At 44.6% G+C, this 24,591-nt stretch overlaps 1 protein-coding gene across 9 annotated transcripts in view; it reads right to left on the bottom strand.

Moving 5' to 3' along the window:
* Window positions 1-24,591, bottom strand: part of LOC133487815 (kinesin-like protein KIF6) — a 54,357-nt gene that overhangs the window by 13,294 nt on the left and 16,472 nt on the right. For all 9 annotated transcript variants that reach the window (XR_009791456.1, XR_009791457.1, XR_009791458.1 and 6 more), the window contains 6 exons: window positions 22,790-22,893; window positions 22,001-22,106; window positions 20,121-20,277; window positions 15,428-15,625; window positions 5,173-5,275; window positions 4,653-4,708 (listed from right to left, as the gene is read on the bottom strand). Coding sequence is in view for 6 of the 9 variants with exons in the window: in XM_061794972.1 (XP_061650956.1) it covers window positions 4,653-4,708; window positions 5,173-5,275; window positions 15,428-15,625; window positions 20,121-20,277; window positions 22,001-22,106; window positions 22,790-22,893 (724 nt within the window). In the remaining 3 variants the exon portion in view is untranslated. The remainder of the gene's footprint in view (window positions 1-4,652; window positions 4,709-5,172; window positions 5,276-15,427; window positions 15,626-20,120; window positions 20,278-22,000; window positions 22,107-22,789; window positions 22,894-24,591) is intronic.

The raw sequence follows: 24,591 nt of genomic DNA, 5'->3' as shown, positions 1-24,591 counted from the left end.
ATGATGGGTTCACTTTTTACCGATGATTTGCTGTCGGATGTCGCCGCGAAACACGTGCTCAAGTACGAGGCCGTATAATTGGCGTAGATGTAACGAATTAGCGGACATCGTCAAGAAGGTAGAAGTATCTCGGTGCCAATTGTTCTGGCACAGTAGCACATCCATTGGGAATTTGGATCTGTAGGATCCCGACGAGATGTGACTATAGCCGCTTACTACTATTACTGAGAAGCCTCAAGTGAAGGTAGTTTGATTGTCACGAATCATTTAACCACTGAATACAAGGCGGGCTTTCGACCGTGTACGTGGCTAAAGGGATTGTTTCGGGCGGGTCAAAGGGCCCGAAATACGGAAATTAGCACTGGTTGCATGAGTGGTGCCGTTTAACTTCTTCCAGGGATATCAAGAGTTATGTCCGAAATGCAAACTAATGATTGACATCTCAGCGCTAAAAGTCCGCACATATGGCTTAGGTGACCTCAAACCGCTGCGGGCAAATCATTCTGTCAATTGTTTTTGCGTCTCACTCTCTCAATGCACGTGGGAAGCGATTATTGTTCTGGCGCGCTAATCTGCAGCAGACTGCCGTTGCCATTCCTTCTGAATGACTCCCCAGACACAGCACCAGAGACTGCTGCTGTTTTCTCCATTCTCCTAACCACAATTCCCAGGTCTGGGTCATAGATGTCTGCAATGCCTGTCCAGAGACAAGCAGAGACACATGCTGCGCACCTACAGTACATGATGATGATGATGATGATGAGGATGAGGATGAGGATGTGTGGTTTGCGTGTGCTCGTGCAAAAGCTACTGGAGATATTATGAGTGGTGAGACCTGGGTTATGTACTGTATGTCTGGTCCCAGTAAACCTTTGCTCCCGCATGGCAGCACATGTGGCCACCAAGACGTTATCTGCTCAGAGACTCGGTGGCAAAGGCAGATAGTTCAATTCGATCTGGCATTAAGGCAGACGTGTTTCTGTGTTTCTGGAGAGTCAAAACAACAAGAGAACCAAGATATTCAAACCCTTACAATTGTCCTATCAGAAATAATCTCATTGGAAAAACGTTCCAACGCATGTGTGGACGTGATGAAGACCGAATCCTTGGCGGAGCCGAGACTCACCACCGCTCATCCCGTCAGCGCGTTTAGATTTGTTTAGATTTGTTTCACATGAAAACGTCACCCGGTGATCGGATCAATGCTAACGTTTCGAGCCTGCGTCCGGCGAGTTTGCGTTGGGAATCGTGGACATGCCAAGAAAGCAAACGATCCGAAGAGCTTCTGAAAGTGACGCAGGAAAAACATTTGGAAAATCAGATATGCATGTAATTGTAACTGCGAGCGAGGGGGCAAGCATCGTCTTCAATAATCGCCTCACTTGTGGGACCAACACTGGGTTAACATATGTGGGTAACTCATCTTTTCATCATTCTCTTTGCCAAGAATTAAAAGCTTGGAATTCCCAAATGAAAATATTGAATTTCATATGTGAGGAACATATCTCACAGCCACAACTGTTGAGTACATATTAAGCGACTGGACTCCCGTTACAGTTAGAAAAGATTCCGGTGTCCACAGTACTAACCCAAAAGGAAGTGGTTTCAGCTTCAGATGAAATGAAATGGACGGTATATCAGATAGTAAGACAAGTCAGTTACTGAAGCAATGATGTTGTAGGAGGGAGAGCGAGAGCTTTTCGAGGCATTGGATGGCGGGATCTTCTTCTGCGCTGAGTTTCCATAGCGATCCCCCAGGTCTCGTACATGTGGACTCTGGAAAGTCATCCTGGAGCCGCTCAAAGGTTTATAGTGCCAGCTCCGAAAACCGAAAGGGGTGTCGGACGCGCGGGAGGTATCGGCTCGGGGTTGCCGATGGTTTTAGCCGTGACTGGATATGCTGCAGGTGGTTTACTGAGACTTCGTAGACAAGAGCTGGACACGGAAAAGTAAAACGGAATGCCACAGACACTGTAAAGTTCAAACTATTTTCGGGTAAAATGCAAGTTAAGTCGCGCAAAACTTCAGAGTCACACACACGGTGTGATTGTAAAGTCCCAAGTCCCACAGATGCCTATGACCTACAGTAGATGAATCAGGATCCAAGTGTGATGAGTTGACTTTGACTTTGCAGCGACCAAATGCAAGGATAACAATGACGACATACACAAAACAGAGACTTTGGGCAATTCTTAAACTATTCCTGACATCAAAGAAAGACCACCGTGTCAAAATACGACACATCGGCCGTCTCATCTCACCTCTCCAGGACGTGCCTGTGGGCTCAGACGCCCAACTTCCTCAAATGCAGATCCCCCTCATCAAGTCATGTTGCGGATGTAAAGCGACCGCTTCGAGCTCTAATCCACAATGAATAAGGCCGGGCTGGAGGACAAAACTCCTAATGCCGCATATTTACCGCGGTGAGATCGAGAAATGCTGTCCAGTTTCTGTGTGTGTTGATTCGAGTGCATGTCAAAACAAATCAAAGAAATCAATCGTCTGTCAAATCAGCATGTGTTGTCATTTGACGGCTATTTAAGCGATCAAATGTCGTTAGACACAATGAGAAATTGTTGAAAACAGAAATAGTTATTGATATAAAACGGAGTGTTGGACACCCAATCTGTGTTTTTACTGAGCAGGTGCTAATAGCTCAGTGGGCAGTAGTTATGTTGGTTATCTCGTGGGAATTGGATACAAGGAAGACAGGCTGTGCTCCGGCAAGGGTGTCTTCAAAACCTTTCCATATTGCTATCATTAAAGCTGAGGGGACAGGACATGAAATACAAAATATCATATGCTCCATAGGAGAGCGCGCCGCATTAATCCTTCACGTCTGCACGTGCCGAAATCGAGAGTTCCTGTCCGTATCCCGCTGCTGTGTACACTCTTCAATATGTGCACACCAATGATCTTTGCGAATAAACATATGTCTGTGCGCTTTTTGGACCTCAGGGCTCAGAACATGCGCTCCTTGGTTGAGCTTCGATCCTATGACCGTACGAGGCGGCCGAGAATAATCCTGTAAACCGAGGAAAGGTTGGGACAAATGTCTGCGGAGGCTGCTATTCCTTGCTTTGATTTTGAGCCCAATGCTGAAAACGTCCAACCGACAAAGCAGTAAAAAGCTTCTCTCTATATTGCACCGCGTTTCAACCGAGAGACAAATATGAAAATTTAGTTTCCGAGCGGAGCTTCCAAGACGGCAGGCGAGCGCACCGAGCTTAATATTATAGCACGGCTTTCCAGCCGGAGGAGGCGACCGCCGTCCACTAAAGACACTCCTCAGCGAGAAGGAATGCAGCACCATGTGTCTAATAATGCAGCAATACTTCACAGTTTGCCGGGTGTTTTTCCAAAATCGAATACATTCAAATGCAGACTTAAGAGTAGCATTCTAAGGGCGCGTTAGTACTGAATATGTTGCCATGTTTTAGCCCCCAGGTGCGATCATGACGCGTAATAATCCACCGCATGCACGTACGCACGTGGACAAAATTGTTGGTACACCTCTGTTAATGAAAGAAAAAGCCACAGCGGTCGCAGAAATAACTTGAATCTGGCAAAAGTCATAATAAATAAAAATGGAATGTCAATTAGCCAATGAAAAGCAATTGTGTAATTGCAATGAAAATTATTTAAAAAAACAAACAAACAAGTGAAAGAGTCCCGTTTGCTTACTTATCAATAGATAACGTCTCGTGATGTATTCTCGGAAGAGGTTACAATACTTTGCGTCTGTCGGCAGCCGTCGTGGCGTAAACGCACGTTCGGTCCGGCGCATAACGAAGGATGAAAGTAATATCAGGGTGACAGCTGTAATGCGCGCTACAATCGGCGTCGACTTCATTTTGTATGTTGAAGAGTGTGAAAAGTGTTGACGAGCACAGGAAATGTTTATGAGGATGGTAGAGGTTGATATAGGAGTGTGGGGAATATTAAGTGGAGGACTGGAGGGATTCATACAACTTAAGAATATGGAAAACAACAAAGAAACATGGCTGCTCCATCGCAGAATTCACCTCATGCGGGGGTGGTCTGCAACCCAAACCCCCGCGATAAAAGAGGGATGGATCACTGTATACTCTAACGGCTGAAGACTTGAAAATGACGCTGTCATTTTCATTGGCAGAAGAAAAGAAAGAGAGAAATATCATTTGCCAAATGCTCGATTGACTGGCTTGCGAACCGCACGGAGCTCTGGGAGACAAATGAAGAAATGGCAATAATGGAGGAGAATGATCATTCAAAATGAGATTGAGGGCAGTAAGACAAGGGATCGTTGCAGTGAGCAAAGCGCAGACTGGGGAGTGCAAGAGCTGAGGTACATAAAAGCGGTGAAGGTCATGTTTGCTTTTGTCATTTCTTGACAAGTTACAACGTTGCCATGATGCCACAGCTCCAACTCAAAAGGCAAAGTACTGGGATGCAGTACGTGTACGTGCTATGCAGCGAAAAAGGGGCAAAGGTGCTATGCGTTGCTCATGACGGAATGAGCAGGCAGGCGGGCACTACTCGCTCGCAAGAAACTGAACCCTTACGATGTTAATAGCACAGGTCTGAATATTCGCACAAAGCTCAATCCTCAGGCAAGAAGTCCTGAACATAATTCAGTCATAAAAATGAGTCCATTCATGGCAGCAACTTACTGATTTTTTGTTTGGCGTCGTGAAGTTGCTCCCCAAGTTTTCTGGCTTCTGCTGACCTGTTTTCAACAATATTTAAAATCGAATTGCTGTCAAAGACTTTTTCCAAGGCAACGTGCATTCCCCTCGCCCCCCTCCCACAATTGAAAAGTGTCCTTGAGTACCCCAAGGATCCGAAATTAGGGTTAGACACTTTTCACCAATGTCGCCGAAATTAGCCCGTTTTGAAGGCGAGAGTGGCTTGCAAGGCAATGATTACTCGTCGAGTCCCGAGTGTAAGACCAAATCGAATCGAGCTAATTGTGTTTCAAACGCCGCGACGCACACTTGTACAGGTTTGACCTTTGACCTCAGCGACCCTGTCCATCTCGTCACATATCACACAATCTCTGAAATGTTCCAGATCGGTTCAACATAGAACACTGAGGTGAAACGTCGTAGGATGCGGTGGACTACAAACGCTACTGTTTTGCGGACTACGATTGTGGGCGGCTCAATCTATCCTATTAAGTCAGTGAACTACCTCTGTTTGAGCAGACTCTTGTTGTCTTCAACGATGTGATGGTCCTCGTGGTCTGTGATAAAGGTCTCAAAGGCCTCTTGCTTTCCCGTTGAGAGCTGCGGTCCTGAGAACGATAAAACACAACAGTGTAAATCACTGCAATACTCCGCACATCAAGCCCATCCAAACGTGGCCGCTGGCTTTCAATACGGCCGATATCAATCAGTCAACAGTCTGATGTGAAGCCTCGACGGGATCTGAGTTGATATACCCCGCCGCCATTGTCATCTTCCCACCCACCCACAACTCCTAACAAAAAGAAGGGTCTTTTTGGGCATAGCGTCTACCAGGAAACACAGACACAAATACCGGATGCGGTAAACATCCATTTCGAACGCCTCAGCGAGATATGAAAGAAAAAGTCTTAGCAACTTACCACATGCAAGGCAGGGAAGGACACATACTGTAAGTCAGGACGAAATCCAAATCTCCCAGCGGTAGTTGCTTTTTAATGGGCTCATAATATGCTTTAACAAGCACTTTTATTAGAGCTGTAAACACAGGCTCATGCTTGTCACAGTCAGGCCATTGTATTGCTTGGGAATATGAAATTCAATTGGTAAGATACCGAATGCAAAAGATGGTGATAGGCAACGCTTGACACTGCTTCTATAGGTCAGCTTAGTTTGGATATTTCCGTGCCTAAAAAGCCCGAATAAATCAAATATATGTTGCAAACGTGCTATTATTTGGCAATTTGCCAGTGCCATGAAAAGTTTCACACATGAATTTGGATGAACTGCACGCACCTTTGTCAAACGTGTCGTATTTTACAACAAAGTAGGCATACGTTATTTTGGGAAAGGCCTGATTGAAACCAGCAGGAATCTCCTCAACGTGCTGCTTGAGCCGACCTCAACAGTTGAGTCTCGGGGGTTCTTAAGGGAAATGCATTGCATTTGACTCTTAGAGGGCAACTAACATTCTGGGAATGTGTTCGGAATGACGTCTTTCACATCGTACTCACATCATCTGTGGGGTAATGAGATCACATGGCTAACGTTACTCATTCTTTTCCGTGCCCCAAGTAGTGACAGACGGCCGCAGAGGAATGTGTCGGGGGGACATTTTTCTTTTCTTTTCTATAAACATTACAAAATCAAAAGCTGTGATGTTAAGCCTAATGATATATTTCCCTCGATGCATTACACGACTGACTGTTACTTGCAAAGGGCAAGGACCTGCTCACTAGACACCGTTTTGGGCATGCTTCGATTGTGGTCTTCCGACGGAAAAAAAAACCTCAGCCCAGTTCATAGAGGTGTGTATGAGGCCTGCTCGAGCCATCGGCATCTCATTATATGCGAGCAGAGTTTCGTGTTTGTCAGCCCGGAGAAGCCTCATACGAGTCATCACCGGCCCGAATTACTACAGGAACACCTTTTCTATTCATTCGCTCGAAAAACAATCGGAAGCACATCAAGAGCACAGGTCCATCTGTACTTGTGAGGGTCAAGAAGAAATCAACCTGAAAGGAAACTCACATGTGAAGTAGTTCAGTCTGCAACTTGCAAGGGACACAATAGAACATCGACATTTTGTAATAAGGGCAGACGACTTCCAGTGTGGTCATCAAAAAGAAATAGAACTCCCTACTGGCCATGTTTTATGTGTTGGAAAAGTTAGAATGATGTGCTATGGAAAGAGCGCAGCCAATTACAGCAGGAACGGTTTCCACGGAAAGGTCATCATCATTACATTTACAGCTTTTCCACGGGGGACATCTGTTAAGCTTGCAGCTCCAATCGAGGCTTTTTGGATGCAACATTCATTCAAGTATAAGCAGCCAATGACCGACCCGGCATGAAAATAAAGATGTGGGTCAATATCGCTGTAAAGTAAGTGCCTTTTTGGTGTCCTCATCAGAATCACTCGGTCACCATGAAAATGTAGCATAATCATGAATCTCTGAGGTCTTATTGCAAGTGGCCGCACATTTATAGACATACCAGTACAATGAAAAGTCTATCAAAATGTGTTTGACTTCATTTTCTGCCATTTTTTTCATTGGCTTTTGGTATGTCCCACACAGTGCTCTGCTAACTACATACGGTGTGTGTAAAAAGTGGTGAAGTTATTCGATACGATGAGTAATTGAATCATGTTTATTTTATTTACATAATCATATTGAACATTTTGCATGTGTTCCTTAAATTGCTGTGCACCCTGTAATTATGGGGTAACTGCCCCTTTTACGAAATATTATGACCGGCGATTTGTCTTTCTTCAGTGCTGGATAAGACAGTAGATAGTTGCAGAATAAATATCTGTTCATTTTTTTCATCACAGTTGGATGTGGTCAGGCTTAACATGTCCACGCTGTCATAGTGAAATATCAATTAATATTAAAAAAAAAAAAACTTTCAGAAATCTCAAATATATTTGTTAAACAGTACAAAGTCAGCTTGATCTACTGGATCATGTTGCTAAGTGAAGTTGCTCATTAAATGCTAACATTACCCGCAAATGTCCACCCTGTCATTGTCTACCTGTTAGCAAGCTCAAATATTTAGCTATTTATACAGGCATATATGGTATGGTATGGTATGGTATGGTATGGCATGGTATGGCATGGTATGGCATGGTATGGCATGGTATGGCATGGTATGGTATGGCATGGCATGGTATGGCATGGTATGGCATGGTATGGTATGGCATGGTATGGCATGGTATGGTATGGCATGGTATGGCATGGTATGGTATGGCATGGTATGGCATGGTATGGCATGGCATGGCATGGCATGGTATGGCATGGTATGGCATGGTATGGCATGGTATGGTATGGCATGGTATGGCATGGTATGGCATGGTATGGCATGGCATGGCATGGCATGGTATGGCATGGTATGGCATGGCATGGCATGGTATGGCATGGTATGTTATGGTATGGCATGGCATGGCATGGTATGGTATGGCATGGTATGGCATGGTATGGTATGGCATGGTATGGTATGGCATGGTATGGCATGGGATGGTATGGCATGGGATGGTATGGCATGGTATGGCATGGTATGGCATGGCATGGTATGGCATGGTATGGCATGGCATGGTATGGCATGGTATGTTATGGTATGGCATGGCATGGTATGGCATGGCATGGTATGGCATGGCATGGCATGGTATGGCATGGTATGGTATGGCATGGTATGGCATGGCATGGCATGGCATGGCATGGTATGGTATGGCATGGCATGGTATGGTATGGTATGGCATGGTATGGCATGGTATGGCATGGTATGGCATGGTATGGTATGGTATGGCATGGCGTGGTATGGCATGTTATGGCGTGGTATGGTATGGCATGGTATGGCATGGCATGGTATGGCATGGCATGGCATGGTATGTTATGGTATGGCATGGCATGGTATGGTATGGCATGGCATGGTATGGTATGGCATGGTATGGTATGGCATGGCATGGCATGGTATGGCATGGTATGGCATGGTATGGTATGGCATGGTATGGCATGGCATGGCATGGTATGGCATGGCATGGTATGGCATGGCATGGTATGGCATGGTATGGTATGGCATGGCATGGCATGGTATGGCATGGTATGGCATGGCATGGTATGGTATGACATGGCATGGTATGGCATGGCATGGCATGGTATGGTATGGCATGGCATGGTATGGTATGGTATGGTATGGTATGGTATGACATGGCATGGTATGGCATGGCATGGTATGGTATGGCATGGCATGGTATGGTATGGTATGGCATGGTATGGCATGGTATGGTATGGCATGGTATGGTATGGCATGGTATGGCATGATATAGCATGGTATGGTAGCATTTTATTGTCAGTCCTTAATATACTGTATGTGGAACATAAAAATGGCCAAATTACCTTTCCAAAAGGCCAACATCACCCAAAAAATAAATAAATACAATTAATTTGCGTAATCAACACAAATAACAATTTTATGATGTACATAATACTAGTCTCCATGTGGGTCAAGGGAACTCCAGATGTAAAACACATTATGCATTATTATATTATATCATGACACATATACGTTTTATGCACTATTTTTGTTGTTAACAAAGTAGAAAAAAAACAAAGTGTAAGAAAAATAGAGGAACATCCCAAAGCGGACATGTCTGAGTTGCTGAGAAGGTACCAACATACACACAGCAAAATGGACAATAACATACAGTATAGCGGTGTAGGGAAGCAATACAATTAAGTAATTATTGTATAGTCTATACAAAGTACAGCACAAGGAAAATAAATCCAAATCATGACATTAATTAGGGTATTTTTCATGCAGGTATCTGAAGAGTTGATGACCTACTTTTGTGCCCATTTTGTTAAACTGTATTTGTTTGAAAACTAAATTACAGTTCGGAATTTATAACCCCAATTCCAATGAAGTTGGGACACTGTGTTAAACATAAATAAAAACAGAATACAATGATTTGCAAATCATGTTCAACCTATATTTCATTGAATACACTACAAAGACAAGATATTTAATGTTCAAACTGATCAACTTGATTGTTTTTAGCAAATAATCATGAACTTAGAATTTGATGGCTGCAACACGTTCCAAAAAAGCTGAGACAGGTGGCAAAAAAGACGGAGAAAGTTGAGGAATGCTCATCCAACACCTGTTTGGAACATCCCACAGGTGAACCGGCTCATTGGGAACAGGTGGGCGCCATGATTGGGCAAAAAAGGAGCTTCCCTGAATTGCTCAGTCATTCACAGGCAAAGATGGGGCGAGGTTCACCTCTTTGTGAACAAGTGCGTGAGAAAATAGTCCAACAGTTTAAGGACAATGTCCCTCAATGTACAATTGCAAGGAATTTAGGGATTTCATCATCTACGGTCCATAATATCATCAAACGGTTCAGAGAATCTGGAGAAATCACTGCACGTAAGCGGCAAGGCCGAAAACCAACATTGAATGCCCGTGACCTTCGATCCCTCAGGCGGCACTGCATCAAAAACTGACATCAATGTGGAAAAGATATCACCCCATGGACTCAGGAACACTTCAGAAAACCAATGGCAGTAAATACAGTTCGGCGCTACATCCGGAAGTGCAACCTGAAACTCTACTATGCAAAGCAAAAGCCATTTATCAACAACACCCAGAAACGCCGCCGGCTTCTCTGGGCCCGAGCTCATCTAAGATGGACCGATGCAAACCGGAAAAGTGTTCTGTGGTCCGACGAGTCCACATTTAAAATTGTTTTTGGAAATTGTGGATGTCTTGTCCTCCGGGCCAAAGAGGAAAAGAACCATCCGGACTGTTATGGACGCAAAGTTCAAAAGCCAGCATCTGTGATGCTATGGGGCTGTGTTAGTACCAATGGCATGGGTAACTTACACATGAAGGCACCATTAATGCTGAAAGGCACATACAGGTTTTGGAGAAACATATGCTGCCATCCAAGCAACGTCTTTTTCACGGACGCCCCTGCTTATTTCAGCAAGACAATGCCAAACCACATTCTGCACGTGTTACAACACCGTGGCTTCGTAGTAAAAGAGTGCGGGTACTAGACTGGCATACCTGAAGTCCAGACCTGTCTCCCACTGAAAATGTGTGGCGCATTATGAAGCGTAAAATACGACAACGGAGTTGAACAGCTGAGCTATACATCAAGCAAGAATGGGAAAGAATTCCACCTACCAAGCTTCAACAATTGTTGTTGTGTGATGGAACACGGTGGTAAACACGAGCCTGTCCCAGCTTTCTTGGAACGTGCTGCAGTCATCAAATTCTAACTTAATGATTATTTGCTAAAAACAATCAAGTTGATCAGTTTGAACATTAAAGATCTTGTCTTTTTAGTGTATTCAATGAAATATGGGTTGAACATGATTTGGAAATCATTGTATTCTGTTTTGATTGATGTTTAACACAACGTCCCAAATTCATTGGAATTGGGCTTGTAGTTCGTTTTCGTATGCTTCTTACATTTAATTTGATATATATTACTTGGGTTACCATATGATATGGCAAAAACAAACACCAAATGGTATATTGAATTGCAGGACATCCAAGTAAGCAAAGTACAATAAACCTAATAATTCTAAGTAAGTAAATTAAACATGACATGCATCTGCAACATACACACAACAGGGTAAACCACTACATCAGTATTCAGTGTTTAAGATATGACTCATGATAAAACATGATCCATTTATATGCTCTTAAATCTATGTGACAACGATGCATTGTATCTTCATGAGAGGCCATCCATCACCCATTGTGCTCTAAAACATGAACATGAACAAATTAGTGGGGCCCTTCACTATATTGGCAAGGTCACAAGGTCAATTTTCCCACCTGCTATTGAATACTTTTTTTTTTTTTTTTTTTTTTTTTTTTTTTTAATGACAGACTTCATTACCAAATATGAAAAGCTTCAAGTATGAAAATGTTATTTGAAACCTGTTTTCCAGATTTGACTGTGCGCTTTTGCCAAAACTAACTTTGTGCAAAATTTGTTCACAGGGTCACTTATTATGGTTGGAAAGCAAAAAGATTCTTTTCAATGCACAGTGTTCCGGAGACTGACAGGAGTGACCCGAGTCCTCTGATTAGATTATGGAGCAGCTGGATCATTTACATGGACTTTAATGTCAGTCATGCGCGTCTCATGTGGAGTAGGTATATTTATGACTGGATGGAGACATTTTCAGATTTAGTTCAGAACATGATCATTGGAGTAAAAGCATTATTACATGCAATGCAAAGTTTCTTAATGTTAATATTTGCTTTGAAATGAAACATTTTGCATTATGGAAACATAATGCACAAAACCCGATTGCGACAGCGTTGTCAAATAGCCAGGATTTAGTAGTTGAGGAGCAGCAGATGCTTCACTTCCTTAGGTCACCACGAGGAAGAGGTTGCATTGGGGACTATTATCTACCATGCAAAAAAGTGAAGTACAATTACGGTCGAGGTGAAATTACGGTCTACAAATATAATGTGCTACATATGACCACTGCTCCGCCAACATCATAATGTTCCACGTTCCATTTCCCAGATTGATTGATTTGCCTACCAGTACCTTCATCTGTCTGGCCTGGATTCAAATGCGTGTTTATTTTTCTAATAGGCTCGTCTTTCAGAGACGCTGTTAGCAATTAGCCCTTCACTGGCCTTTTCACCGCACTGGGCACAGATATACAAAAAGGAGAGGATGGGGGAACTGTGGTTAAAGCAGACAGGAGCGCAGCCTCAGTTTGATGAGTTGCTGGCTCAAAATCCCTGCCCAGCGGCTATGACTGAACTAGTTATGAAAGCTGGGGTTTATCATCATCCACTTACACAAAACCAGGCAGGAAAAGTTAAATAAATGCAGCCAGGCAGCCGCTGCATCCGAGCGTAAATGGCCGTACGTAACCTCCGCATTCCTTTTGCATTCAAGGTGAGTTTAAAAGTACACTGACTGACTGACTGGCCCACAAAACAAACCGAAACCAAACAGGAGTTACTTGTTCTGCAGACTTCATCACAGCAGCATGCTGTATGTTTTCTTTTCCCATTTACCCCTCAAAAGGATGCGGCAATGTGATGACGTTCGACTTTCAGAACATCTGCGAGCAATCTGACAGATAATCAGACCTCTGGTTAGTAACATTATATTCACAATATTGATGTGTACATTGACAGAATAGAAACACCGCAAAGATCTCTGAGCATGTTTCTCTTCTTTATGTATTGAATACGCTACGAACGATCATATAAGTCGTGTGAGTTCAGAGTGGGAATTCAGGGTTTTTGGCTTAAGTCATTTGTGAATGGTGTCACTTGCGTTGACATGGTGGAATTTTCGGTCCTGCTCCAAACTTCACGTTGCAGAATGCATCCCGGATTTGAAACAAATCAATAAGTGCGCCCACACCTGCTGAGCACATCTCAATTGAAGAATCTAAATTGTCCGTAGGTATGAATGTGAGTGCGCATGGTTGCGATTGGTTGGCAACCAGTTCAGGGTGTGCCCCGCCTCCTGCTCGCAGTTAGCTGCGATAGGCTCCAGCACGCCCGCAAACCTAGTGAGGAGAAGCGATGTAGAAAATGGATTCAGAAAGAGCGAAATACTTTCATTGCTGTCGGCATACGAGCCTTTCCCAGCTCGGGGACAACGCCGGCTTTCATAAACATGCCGCGGCGTGGATGCTTGAGCCCCGTTGACAAGGTTCCTTTGCAAAGTGACCTCAGACGGCCGGCCGTCGAGACCCACGCACAGCTAGTTGACCGTTCGGCCACTATATTACTGCAGAATGGGAGATGAATCGCAAAGGTACTTGAGACACGCCGAGTACGACAGTCACTACCGATGATTTAACCAAAGCTTTGACAGGAGCTGCGGAGGGTTGGTGTGACCAAATGTGTTGGCACATCTCAATAAATTACAATATGGTCGAAAAATGTACTTCACTACTCATACATTATATCGATTCTTGGGGAAATACTTTTCAGAAGGCGAATTCCTGCCTGTTTTCTACATCAAAAATCATTTTCATTGTTTATTGGTTGTTACATAATATTCTAGTTTCGAGAGATGGCGAATTTGGTCTTTTCATTTGCTGTAAGCTAGGATTGTCAAAATTATACATAGACTGTATGTGATAAATCTCACGAAATCTTTCACTTTGCGTGGGTTTAGTACATCTCTCTCATTTTTTTCAATAGAAATAATTGAACTAAATGAAGCTTTTGACACTATACTAATTTATTGAGCAGTACCTGTGACTACTGACAAATGCCAGGAATATAGATCATGCCGTCACAGCTGCCAGGCGACTTATGCTATCACTTTTATTTTCCGAGGAGCTATTTATTTGTAAAATATACTCTGTTGATAAGAATGCACCACTGATTTTTTTATGAATATCATTTTTACATGTTGGTAATGCCAATCAAATTCATTAAAAAATGTGTTTTATACGTAAGTGGAATTGAGTTCAACCGCCCTCAAGAGGACTGAAAATTTGGTGTATTGTTGCGCCCCTAATCCATCCATCCATCCATCCATCCATCCATCCATCCATTTTCCATACCGCTTCACCCCACTAGGGTCGCCGAGGGCGTGCCGGAGCCTATCCCAGCTATCTTCGGGCAAGGGGCGGGGTACACCCTCAACTGGTCGCCAGCCAATCGCAGGGCCGGGATTTGAACCCCAGTCATCAGCACTGTGAGGCAGATGTACTAACCGGTGGCCTACCGTGCTGCCCCCCCCAATACGTACATATATGTGTGTGTGCGTGTGTGTGTGTGTATGTATATAGATACACACACACAAACATACAGTACATGCTCACAAGATCACGCAGCTGACGGCAATGTTGAGAAATAAAGTACTAAAGTGATGCCAGGTGGTTTGCCCATGGCCTACTATCCAACAATCAAGGATTTGTCACGCTCCTAAGAAAACCTCAACCGACACGTGGAAGATCGGCCCGGGCTCCGCCATTCCACAGGAGGGAAATCACCTAGCTGCAATCCAGCACAAATTCTTTGTCTCCTCCAGCAAGAAAAACTAGTTGTCAGCTATACAACAGACGACATCTGCGAAACATTTACTCAATTCGCAAACTCCGTTTGTCTCATTCTCGCTATTTAACAGCAGCGACAAGTCACAATGAAGTGCTGAGAACCTGAGGTGCTGATGTTTTCATGATGTTTGACTTCTTTTGCAAGGATGAGGACATTTGTTTCATCATATTTACTTCCTACTTTAAAACTTCCTACCTGACATTGACTGGGTTCAAATCCACAACTATTTTGGGCAGTTGTTGTAACGTCGAGGAGTTCTGCCCAAACATTTGACGAGCTCTCGTGGGTCGTTTGATTGAAAATGTCCATTCAGTCTTCGAGCAACCCTGCTAACTGATGAGAAAACCGATCTTGTAAAGAAAGAACAAATACGGCAAATGTTCAAGACTGTCCTATAACTAACCCTAATCCTAGAACTACAGTACATATTCATCCGGATCTCCAGCAAAATTAAATGTGTTCTCGGTTGCCCTAACACATCTACAAAATGAATGCAACTGAAGAAAGGCCGTGTTTGTTTTCATGGTGCCACGAGAGAGAGAGGAGGTAAGAAGCGTATACAGTCACACTATCAGATGCGAACAATGGCACCGGCTGCCCTGAAAGATGCAAGAACATCTCCAAAGCAAGCCAGTCCAGTTGCCATCCCAAAAAGTAGAAAGTGAAAGGGACGTGTTGAAGTGCGATACCTCTTTTCATGTAGCGCGCAGCTCGTCCGCCATGACCAGTTGAGGCGGGTTCATCGTTTGCCACTTTTCGCAGAGGCACGGCCGACAGAGCGGCGTCACTCTCGGCCGCGTGCTCCTGTCCGCTGGAAATACTTGCGACCTGCATTGCGGCATCATTGGCCCTTTCTTTCTCCTTCTTCAACATCTTAACCAGGATACCTACAGGCCCTGAGTTAAAGAGAAAATGTGTCTTTTGTTTGTCAAGACCGAGATTAAATATTTGTACTTAATGGGAAACCATGCTTCAGATGACAAAACATGTTGTACCTGAAGGCCAATAGATATGCTTGAAAGCTAGACTGATGAATGTGTGTTACTTTCAGAAAGAATTTCCATGAGGCGAGCCAAAAATGACAACAAAGTAAAGGGCAGCGAGCACATTAGTTTCCTCACGGCATGCGCAATAGTAGGCTTTTAATAATGGCATATTGCTGACATGTGCTCCCCGTCAGACGTTACAGACTCGGGGAGATGTCGTGGTCTGGGATGAATCAGTGGAGAGAAGAGAGCCAGGGAGGCTGCAGGGACTTTGCCAAGATTCCACACAATCTTCTCCACTGATGAGATTGTATGTGTTTGTCTACTCGGGTCAAAGTGTCAAAATGCTTGGGAGTCCGCGTGAGCGAGTTTGCCATGATGATGATGATAGGCTGAAAGAGGACAACCGACACTGTGATGCTGCCACGAGTTTCACTTCTCCATATGCCTCCATGCGTTTGAGGGACTTTAGTACATTCTAGTACATTGAGTCCATATACTGACTGCTGGTTTGACTGCCTACAAGAACACTGTTGCTGTTTTTTTTGCTTTTTCTTTTCTTGTAGCTCAACTGTTGAAAGAAGGGACATTGAAACGGTACAAACAAATTGGATTGCTAAACACAAGGTAATATCCTAGGGAATGCCACCGGAGAGTAGGACTATCGTGTTGTTATGGCTAGCTCGGTGAGTCACAACTATTATAGCGCGTCACATTTTTATGTCTATCAAGGTTTTAATCTCTCTATGCCAGCGACATATAATTAAATGCTCTTCCGCTAGATGCACAATAAACCTGCGTGAGCACCTATCGCCAGTCTACAACAGAATCAAATTTGTTGGTCGATTGAGATGAGCTCAGAGTTATTGCAGTAGACCGCATATACACTTGTTGAGACATTTTTGTTGGAGGTGTGCCGTTCATGTACAATATGTGCTTAGCTAAATAAAGTTTGGAAAACTCTGAGTGATTGAAAACCTTCCATTATTCATTACTGATCGGACAGTATACACAGTGTTCCCTTGCCACTTCGCGTTTCACGTTTTGCGGCTTCAGTGCTTCGCGGGTTTTTCCAAAATATTCATCCCAAAATAAAAAGTTCAGCAAGAAATACAGCCATATCGGCAGCCATATTGCGGAAAGACGCGTTGGTGCACGAGAGAGAAGGTTTCCCTGCATGCCAAACAAAGAGATGAGTTGACTCAGAGGCTTTGTACACGCCTGTACTGTACTGTACTGTACATGCCCCGGGGACTCATACAAGGCGCGCCCAGCACCTTCCCTTGTTGTGTCTCGCCAGTCTCCCATACTGTATCTTTGTGTTGTGTTTGCAATAACTTTTCCTGTTGAAGCGCTAACCTTTTTTGATGAGTTAAGCCCTTACAATGCCGCCGAAGCGCTGTGCCCCTGCGAAAGCTTCCTCCGCTGTGCCCAAGATGAAGAAGGAGATGATGACCATCAGCCAAACATTGAAGTGAAACTTTTAGATATGACCAAAGAGGGCAGAAGGTTTGGCATCTGTGGCAGGCACACCGTTATGGCGGGAATGAATGCAATGCGCTACATCAAGAAAGAGGAAGCAAACATCCGCAAAACTGCTTCAATAACCTTCGACAAAGAAGCGAAACGTGTGGCAACTCCGCGTAATAAGAGAATTTTGAAAAAGGAAGCGGCATTGGAATCGTGGATTGCTGATTGCAGGGAAAAGACGGTGAGTTTGGACACTAATATGATCAGGACAAAGGCCAAAGCTCTCTACGACCAAATCTTGCCCGATGACGACAACGAAGAGGCTGAGTAGGCGCTGACAAACCTGACAAAGCTCGAGCCGGTACGAGTGATGCGGCTCCTCGAGGACGAGGCTTTTCAGCCAGCAAAGGCCGGTTCGAAAAATGTCCAAAAAGATACGGCCTCAGAAGCGTGCCTCTGCGTGGCGAGGCTTCCTCTGCTGACAACGATGCTGCTCGTTGTCGCGTGGAGGAAGAGTTTCCTAACTTCATCAGTGAGGGAGGCTACCTCCCCGACATGGATGAAACAGGCCTTTTTTGGAATCAAGGACGAAGTGATGAGGCCACAAGGACCGTGTGACCATCATCATGTGTGGCAATGCTGCGGGTTTTATGCTTCAGCGAGGCCTTATTTATGAAGCCAAAAATCCACGGGCATTCCAAAACTAAAATAAGGCTCTGCTGCCCGTGTACCGGATGCATAACTCCAGGGCCTGGATAACGAAAGCTCTGACCCTCGAATGGTTCCTCCATTGCGTCATTCTCCAGGCGAAGCTGTATCTGGCTGAAAAGGGCCTCCCATTTAAGGTCCTTCTCCTGATGGACGATTGCAGGAGGCCATGCAACGGACCTGCAATATGACGGGGTGCGGATAGAGTTTCAACACAGCCGATGGATCAAGGCGTCATTCGTGCCTTTAAGGCACTCTACACTCGCTCCACGATGGAGGGCCTCATCTCGGCAGTTGACCACGACAATGAAGAATTCACCTTGAAAGCATACTGGCGTCGTTACGACTTTGCCTCATGTTTGTCTCATATCCAGCAAGCATCAAAGGACGTGAAAAGTGAGACCATAAATTCGAGCCGGAAGAAATTATGGCCGAACGTGTGGTGCACGACTATCCGGGCTTCACTCCTGACGAAGTCCGTCATTCAGCGGTGGAGAAGGGGTGAAGGATTTGTCGACATGACGGAAGAAGATGTCAGCGCCCTTATCGATCTGCAAGTGAGGAAGAAAACAAAGAGGAAGACGAAGAAGAAACTGAAAAACGTGGCCTTAGCCTGGAGAACCTGCACAAGACATTGACGACAATATGCTTCCAGCTGTCGAGTGTAGCAATCGTGTTGACGGGGTTGTGTCCTTGTACAGGGGAATTTTCAAGCAAAAGAAAAAACAAAGACAACACCAACTATCCACCACCATGTTTTTTCTCCAAGCTACACCGTCAGCGCCTCCAGCAGAAGAGTCTCCGAGTGAACCTAAAGCCTCTACGAGTCAAGTGAGAGCCTCACCTCCGCCACCAACGCGAGCCTCTTCGCCTCTCTCGGGAGGCAATGTGGACGAATGGTCGTTACGATTCTGGTGTATGTCCCACATAAACTGGATGTACTGTACATTTGATGACCGACGCATTTGTATGTCTTGTCGTGACATCGGCGCATGTTTAGCTGTGGACAGACGACACAACAAAAACTGCGGTAGTCAGCAGAACATTTCGGACGTTCAGTAATGAAGAATCGGGATTGCTAAAAAGGGGATGTTAGTGGAAACGACAGCATGACAGTTCCCAACTGTGTCTCCATTACAGTCTCTACTGACCACGTCCTCATTTTGAAACCCACCACTAATTGAATCGAGAGTGGCTTTAATAGACTTTATCTCAAGGTTTCATTTCATTGTTTCATACAAGTTAATGTCCAGCAGGTTTTTCCATCACGGCGATGTCTGGCATCTGATATCTTCATTTACGCTAAGCACGACCCTAAACTTGAAGTATAGAGTGAAAATATTTCTGGATCAGCGGGCTCCCTCGAAAGCCATTCTCTACCAATATTGTGGTCACACATATCTCATGATGTTCATTCAATCTTTCGGCTCCATTTTTCTTGTCACTTTCTATTAAGTTGTCCAAGAAGGCAAACATCACAGGAAATACAGCGCATGCCTTGAAACCAGAGCGGTGGTGGAGCACAAAACTCATTTGGAGGGCCGCAGGTCGCTCCAGTTTTAGTGGACCGCATGTTGACCATTGAATAAGACAAAGCTCTGCACTGTGAGATGAATATTTGGGATTTGAGTGTCAAAAATCGGGATGCTTGAAACATTATGCTGCTCATCACTCCGCTGGAAAATTTAGGACCTCTTGTCAATTGCGAAGCAGCAATGTGCCACTCATTGATTCTCATTGGTTGGCACCCTGGCACCTGCATTTTTGTTGTATTGTTGCCAAGGCGCGACCCACTATGACAGCAGTTAGGAACAAGAAAGAACATGTTCAAAAATAGCCTTTGAAAAAATAGGAATACCATATTTTTAAACATAACTACTCATGCTGACATGTTTGAGAGTCCCTTGTTAAGAAACTGAGGCTGGACGATGAATTGGTTTTTCGAGGGGCATCGCCGAAGCGGTGTGCGCCCCGGCCAACAACACACCACTGTAAACATAACCGCATGCACAAAATCGTATCTCTTCTTTTTAGTGCAACATCTATTATTATCATTTCGGGGAACCGAAGCAACCGTAACAGTTCTAACAGTTTTTTACTACCTGTCCGCAACTCGGCCGAAACAGCCCCACGACCCACGTTTGGGTCCCGAGCCACCAGTTGAGAATCATTGAGCAAACTAAGTATTATGCGATGACAACTCGATGCCAAAGGATACTGATTTCGTGATCCCGTTGCTTCAGCAACTCCTTGAGTGCGACGACTTCTTCTGCACAGCGGTGCTCCTGAATGTCGTTTTCCTGCGGTACGGCTGCCGGTGACTCCTGTAGATCGCGGCTATTGCCGTTTCCATTCCGATTGCCCAGAATCATTGCCTGTTCCCACAACAAAAATCACACATTTGGACAACTTTGTGGGGATGCTAAGAAAGTCAGGACGAAGGGTACACCAACTTTGCAGAAAAGGTTTAAGGCCCATCCATTGAAAAGGACTTTGGCGCATTTGACAGAGCAGCACAGGAACGTTAGAGTGAAAAGTTGTCATCATGTGCAGCAGCAAAGCAACAGTTGAGCATAAAAGAGCTGCTCAGCACAACGAGAAAACTTTCAACTGTCATTCGAGTGTGATTGAGCTTATGTTCCGATAATTGTTGATCTTCACAAAGGCCGAATATTTGTATCGCTTGTTTTTCCATTTCATTTAAAGTTGTACTGAGCACATATAGAAAATGCACGCACGCACACACACACACACACACACACACAAAGGTACATTATCAACATTGTCTGGGAGTGTTAGAATGTACAAATTATATATGAACCTAATGGGCTTAACCAGGAAAGTATTATCCACAAAAAGACAATATACATACAGTGAGCAAAATCACTTAGTTAGGACATCCGTGCACTTCTTTTCCACATTTGTCTCCCACTAGAGCTTGACCTTCTAGCTTAGCTCGATACACTGGCCGCATCACTGCGGATGCTGCACCAAAAACGGTTGTCAATCTATCGATCGGAAGAGAAGAGATGAGATGAGCTCGTCAGCCAACCGAACTGGAATTCTTCCGATGAAAATAATAAACGGAATGGACAGAGGGCAAAACAGTGAACATGTTTAACTCACTCCCGGTAAAGCAAACTAAGCTCCTGTAACATTAACAGGAGCAGCGTGAAAAGTGGTCACCATCTTTGTGGAATTTTGCAAAAAAGAACATGGAATGAGACCTTCAAAGGCCTCGAAAAGTCATCCATCCATTTTCCGCACCGCTTCTCCTCACGAGGGTCGCGGGAGTGCCGGATCCTGTCCCGGCTATCTTCGGGCGGGAGGCGGGCTACGCCCTGAACCGGTCGCCAGCCAATCGCAGGGCACATACAAACAAACTCTCATGAAGAAATAGTCTTACATTTGTGCTATTTGAGTCCACTTGTTAGGGCAAGTGACGCCATTTGACCCGTCAACTCAGAAACCTCCTTGGACTTTCGGCCCGTACGATCTTATTGGTTGAAATGTTGAACTAGAGCTTGTCAACCGATTCAAGGGCTTCCCCGAATAGCAGACAAAATGAAAGGGTCGAGGAGAAATGCTAGGAAATATTCACGTCAATATTTATTCTAATTTGAATGCGTTTTGGACCATCACACAAAAGTGTTCGCCAAAAAGGAAATGTTTCCAACACAAAAAAAAAAAAAAAAAAAACCCTTTCTCCGGAGCCCACCATCCGACTTTTCTACTCAGGTTGGAGTGGCCGTTCAAAGCAGACTTGGCATTTTTGACAGTGTCACCTTTGGAAAATGTCACGTTACGTTACTACTAATGGAGGGACCAAATTTCCCTGAGCGCTATATCTCGGATGTACTCACGGAGCACATTAACCCTCATGAAACACAGCAAAGTGTCCGTGCCCTTTTTTCTAAGATCACAAAGAACACACGGGCTGTTTGGAGAAAGTCTCCCGGTCCGCTGTTTTTCACCCACGACCGGGATGAAAATGGGCATTGCTCCTCCACCCCAGCAATAGCGAGAAGAGACAGATATGAGTCAGACGGACACGGTACTGACAGGGACTACTATAAATATTGGAAATCTATTTATTACCTTCAGCAGGCCAAAACAGGACTGGATTTTTCTCATATCGGGTCCCAAAGTCAGTGTGACGTCTGGACCAGGATCATCTAGAAAGGCCTTGACTGACTCTTGCAACCTAATCAAACAGACAGAAATGTTAAACCACTGCACTTACATGTTACAATCAATCACGCTCAACAGTGCTCATCTGTATTTTGGTTTTTAGTGTTTAAAGTTAGGTCTGTTCAAAGACAACTATTTACTTAAATTCGTGTTCCAGCTACACTGGGCCAGTCAGTTGATAAACTATCTGTGGTGATAGTCCAAACATTGGTTTCCCACGTTTTGGAAGCAACCACTGGAAAGACCATCCAAGTGGATTCAAAGAAGACGCAGATGTTGTCTTTATTTTGCACGCAATCATGATGAAGCAGTGAAACAAATACTACGGTCTCATTTTGGGACTCTCCAACGTGAGTGCTTTTTAGATAAATCAACGTTTGGTTCTGCCGTGCCACGCGCAATCGCTCAAGGAGGAAAAAAAAACCTTGCCCGAAAAACAAACGGGATTGCCTTTGCTTTAGGTGTGACGTCTTCAGACGTTATGAAGACTGCGGGTAAGCCATCGACGGCAGATCAGAGAGGACTGCGGATGCTGTCGCAGGACAGACCAAAGCGTGCGTGCGCAACACTAAGCATGAAAGCAAAAAGACGTAGACGACATATCAAAACAGACATCACGCGCTTCGAGTGGGTTAGTTTGTGTCATACGAACAGAGCAGACTTCGAGCGGTGCGTCGCAACTGCAACGGCACGTACTTGGTCATCTCCTCCACAGTGAGCCGGTCATCTCTCTCCTCTCCCGTCAGCATGGTCAGCTCCTCCTTCAGAGATTGAACCTCCTGCTTCAGGCGAGCAATCAACTGTAATTCGCCCCAAAATAACAGCTTCAAATGCGTGTCCACAGAATGTAAACGATACAGATGTGGTACACATTTCCATATGTGACACAAAACGAAGCATCCTACACTTTACGCACAAATCCAGGTCATGTGACTGCTGCCAAGTGATGAGACCATTTTGTGCGTTATCATGCGAATGCATTTGGAGGGATTCAAGACAACAAGAAAAAGAAGGATGGCAAACATGCTCTCGGTCAACCTCCTGCTGCTCTCTGCTCGTCCACGTTAGGATCCTGCATCTTGAGTCTGTCTGATACTCTTTCTCCTTTTTTTTCTAATAAATGGTGAATGGGGAAAAAAAGCAGGATCTATTCCTCAAAAGGTTCCGCGAAACAATTTTGCATCACTTCAGTAGCGTTCAGTAGGCATCGAGCAATGAAGCGTTCGGGATAGATGAGTGGTAATAGTTGCAGATTTAAAACTTGATTGGACATTGTTAGATCTAAGATATGGATGGGTTGCCAGATTCCTTTTGTTTGCCATCATGTGTGAACTGATTTGGTCCCACTGTATAACAGACCCCGCTTTTCCATCCAGCAGCAACAGAAATAGAGAAATGGGTTAGAGTAATGACACCTGAGCCAAATCGGTTGAATGTTCAACAAGGACCTTCAACAATATGCTTTCCGTATCAGCTGGACGGGATGATTTAACAGGGGTGCACAAAAATGGGCTTCGTACGAGGAAAGCCCTCTTTATTGCTACCAAATGTCTTTTAGTTTCACCCAATTTCTCATCCAGTGGCAATGGGATTCTTTAGAAAGATAGCTTTGCATTATTATTATAATGTACAGTACGTCCTGGTCACGTGAGCGTGGACATTTGAGTTAATAAGATGACTTTAAAACTACCCAAAGAGCTAACGACAAAGGAATGGTTATTGTAGTCACGACGACAGTAAATATTTATTGAATTTCTTTCGTTATTTTTTTCCCCCCAAAAGGCAAACTAAAGGCTGTCAGTTCCAGGCCCTTAAGAACAACAAGTCAGACACGCACACACTATGGAATGCACCTTCATTTCTTAATTGAATGCCCTAAAAGCAAGTTGATCGCATGCACCCTATTGTCCCTGGTTAGAGTCTGACTGGAGACTGGAACATTTTCATGAGGAAATACAACAACAGTGTGTGACCCTTCCAGACTCCACCGTTGCAAGGTCAAAGGTCAGAGGGACTTCTCCATCGTAACAATGCGGTGCCTATTTTAAGCAAACCCAATTTAGAAGCACACGGCAGGAATCTCGCCGACTGTCAAACAGTGTGACCGCAAGACGCTCGAAGAAGAAGCAGACCTGCCTTGTGCTTTTGGGCAGGTGCCATCGCACTGAATGAAAATGCACCTCCTATTTTGCATTTTTTTGCACAGCTGACATCGGAGTGCCAAAGTGCACCCTGCACCTTTTTTGGAGCCTGCGGTCTGACGCGAGACTCCCAGCTGCATCCTCAAAGGCTGACCACCGGCGGTCGGACAGCACGATCAGCAGTAGTCTATTTCAGCGGGCGGAGCCCACACTGGTACCACAACGCCAAAGCGGAATTTAAAATATCGAAATAACCACGAAGAATGCGTGACTGATGACGTCAGCATAGAAGCATATATGACAGCGGTCAAGATTAGTGCAGCGTAGCAACATGCAGATTTGATGGCGTGGAAATGT

Source organism: Phyllopteryx taeniolatus, chromosome 13 (assembly GCF_024500385.1).
Source record: "Phyllopteryx taeniolatus isolate TA_2022b chromosome 13, UOR_Ptae_1.2, whole genome shotgun sequence".
Lineage (NCBI taxonomy): Eukaryota > Metazoa > Chordata > Actinopteri > Syngnathiformes > Syngnathidae > Phyllopteryx > Phyllopteryx taeniolatus.
The sequence above is the reverse complement of the archived record's forward strand: the minus strand, read 5'-3'. Positions and strand labels throughout refer to the sequence as shown.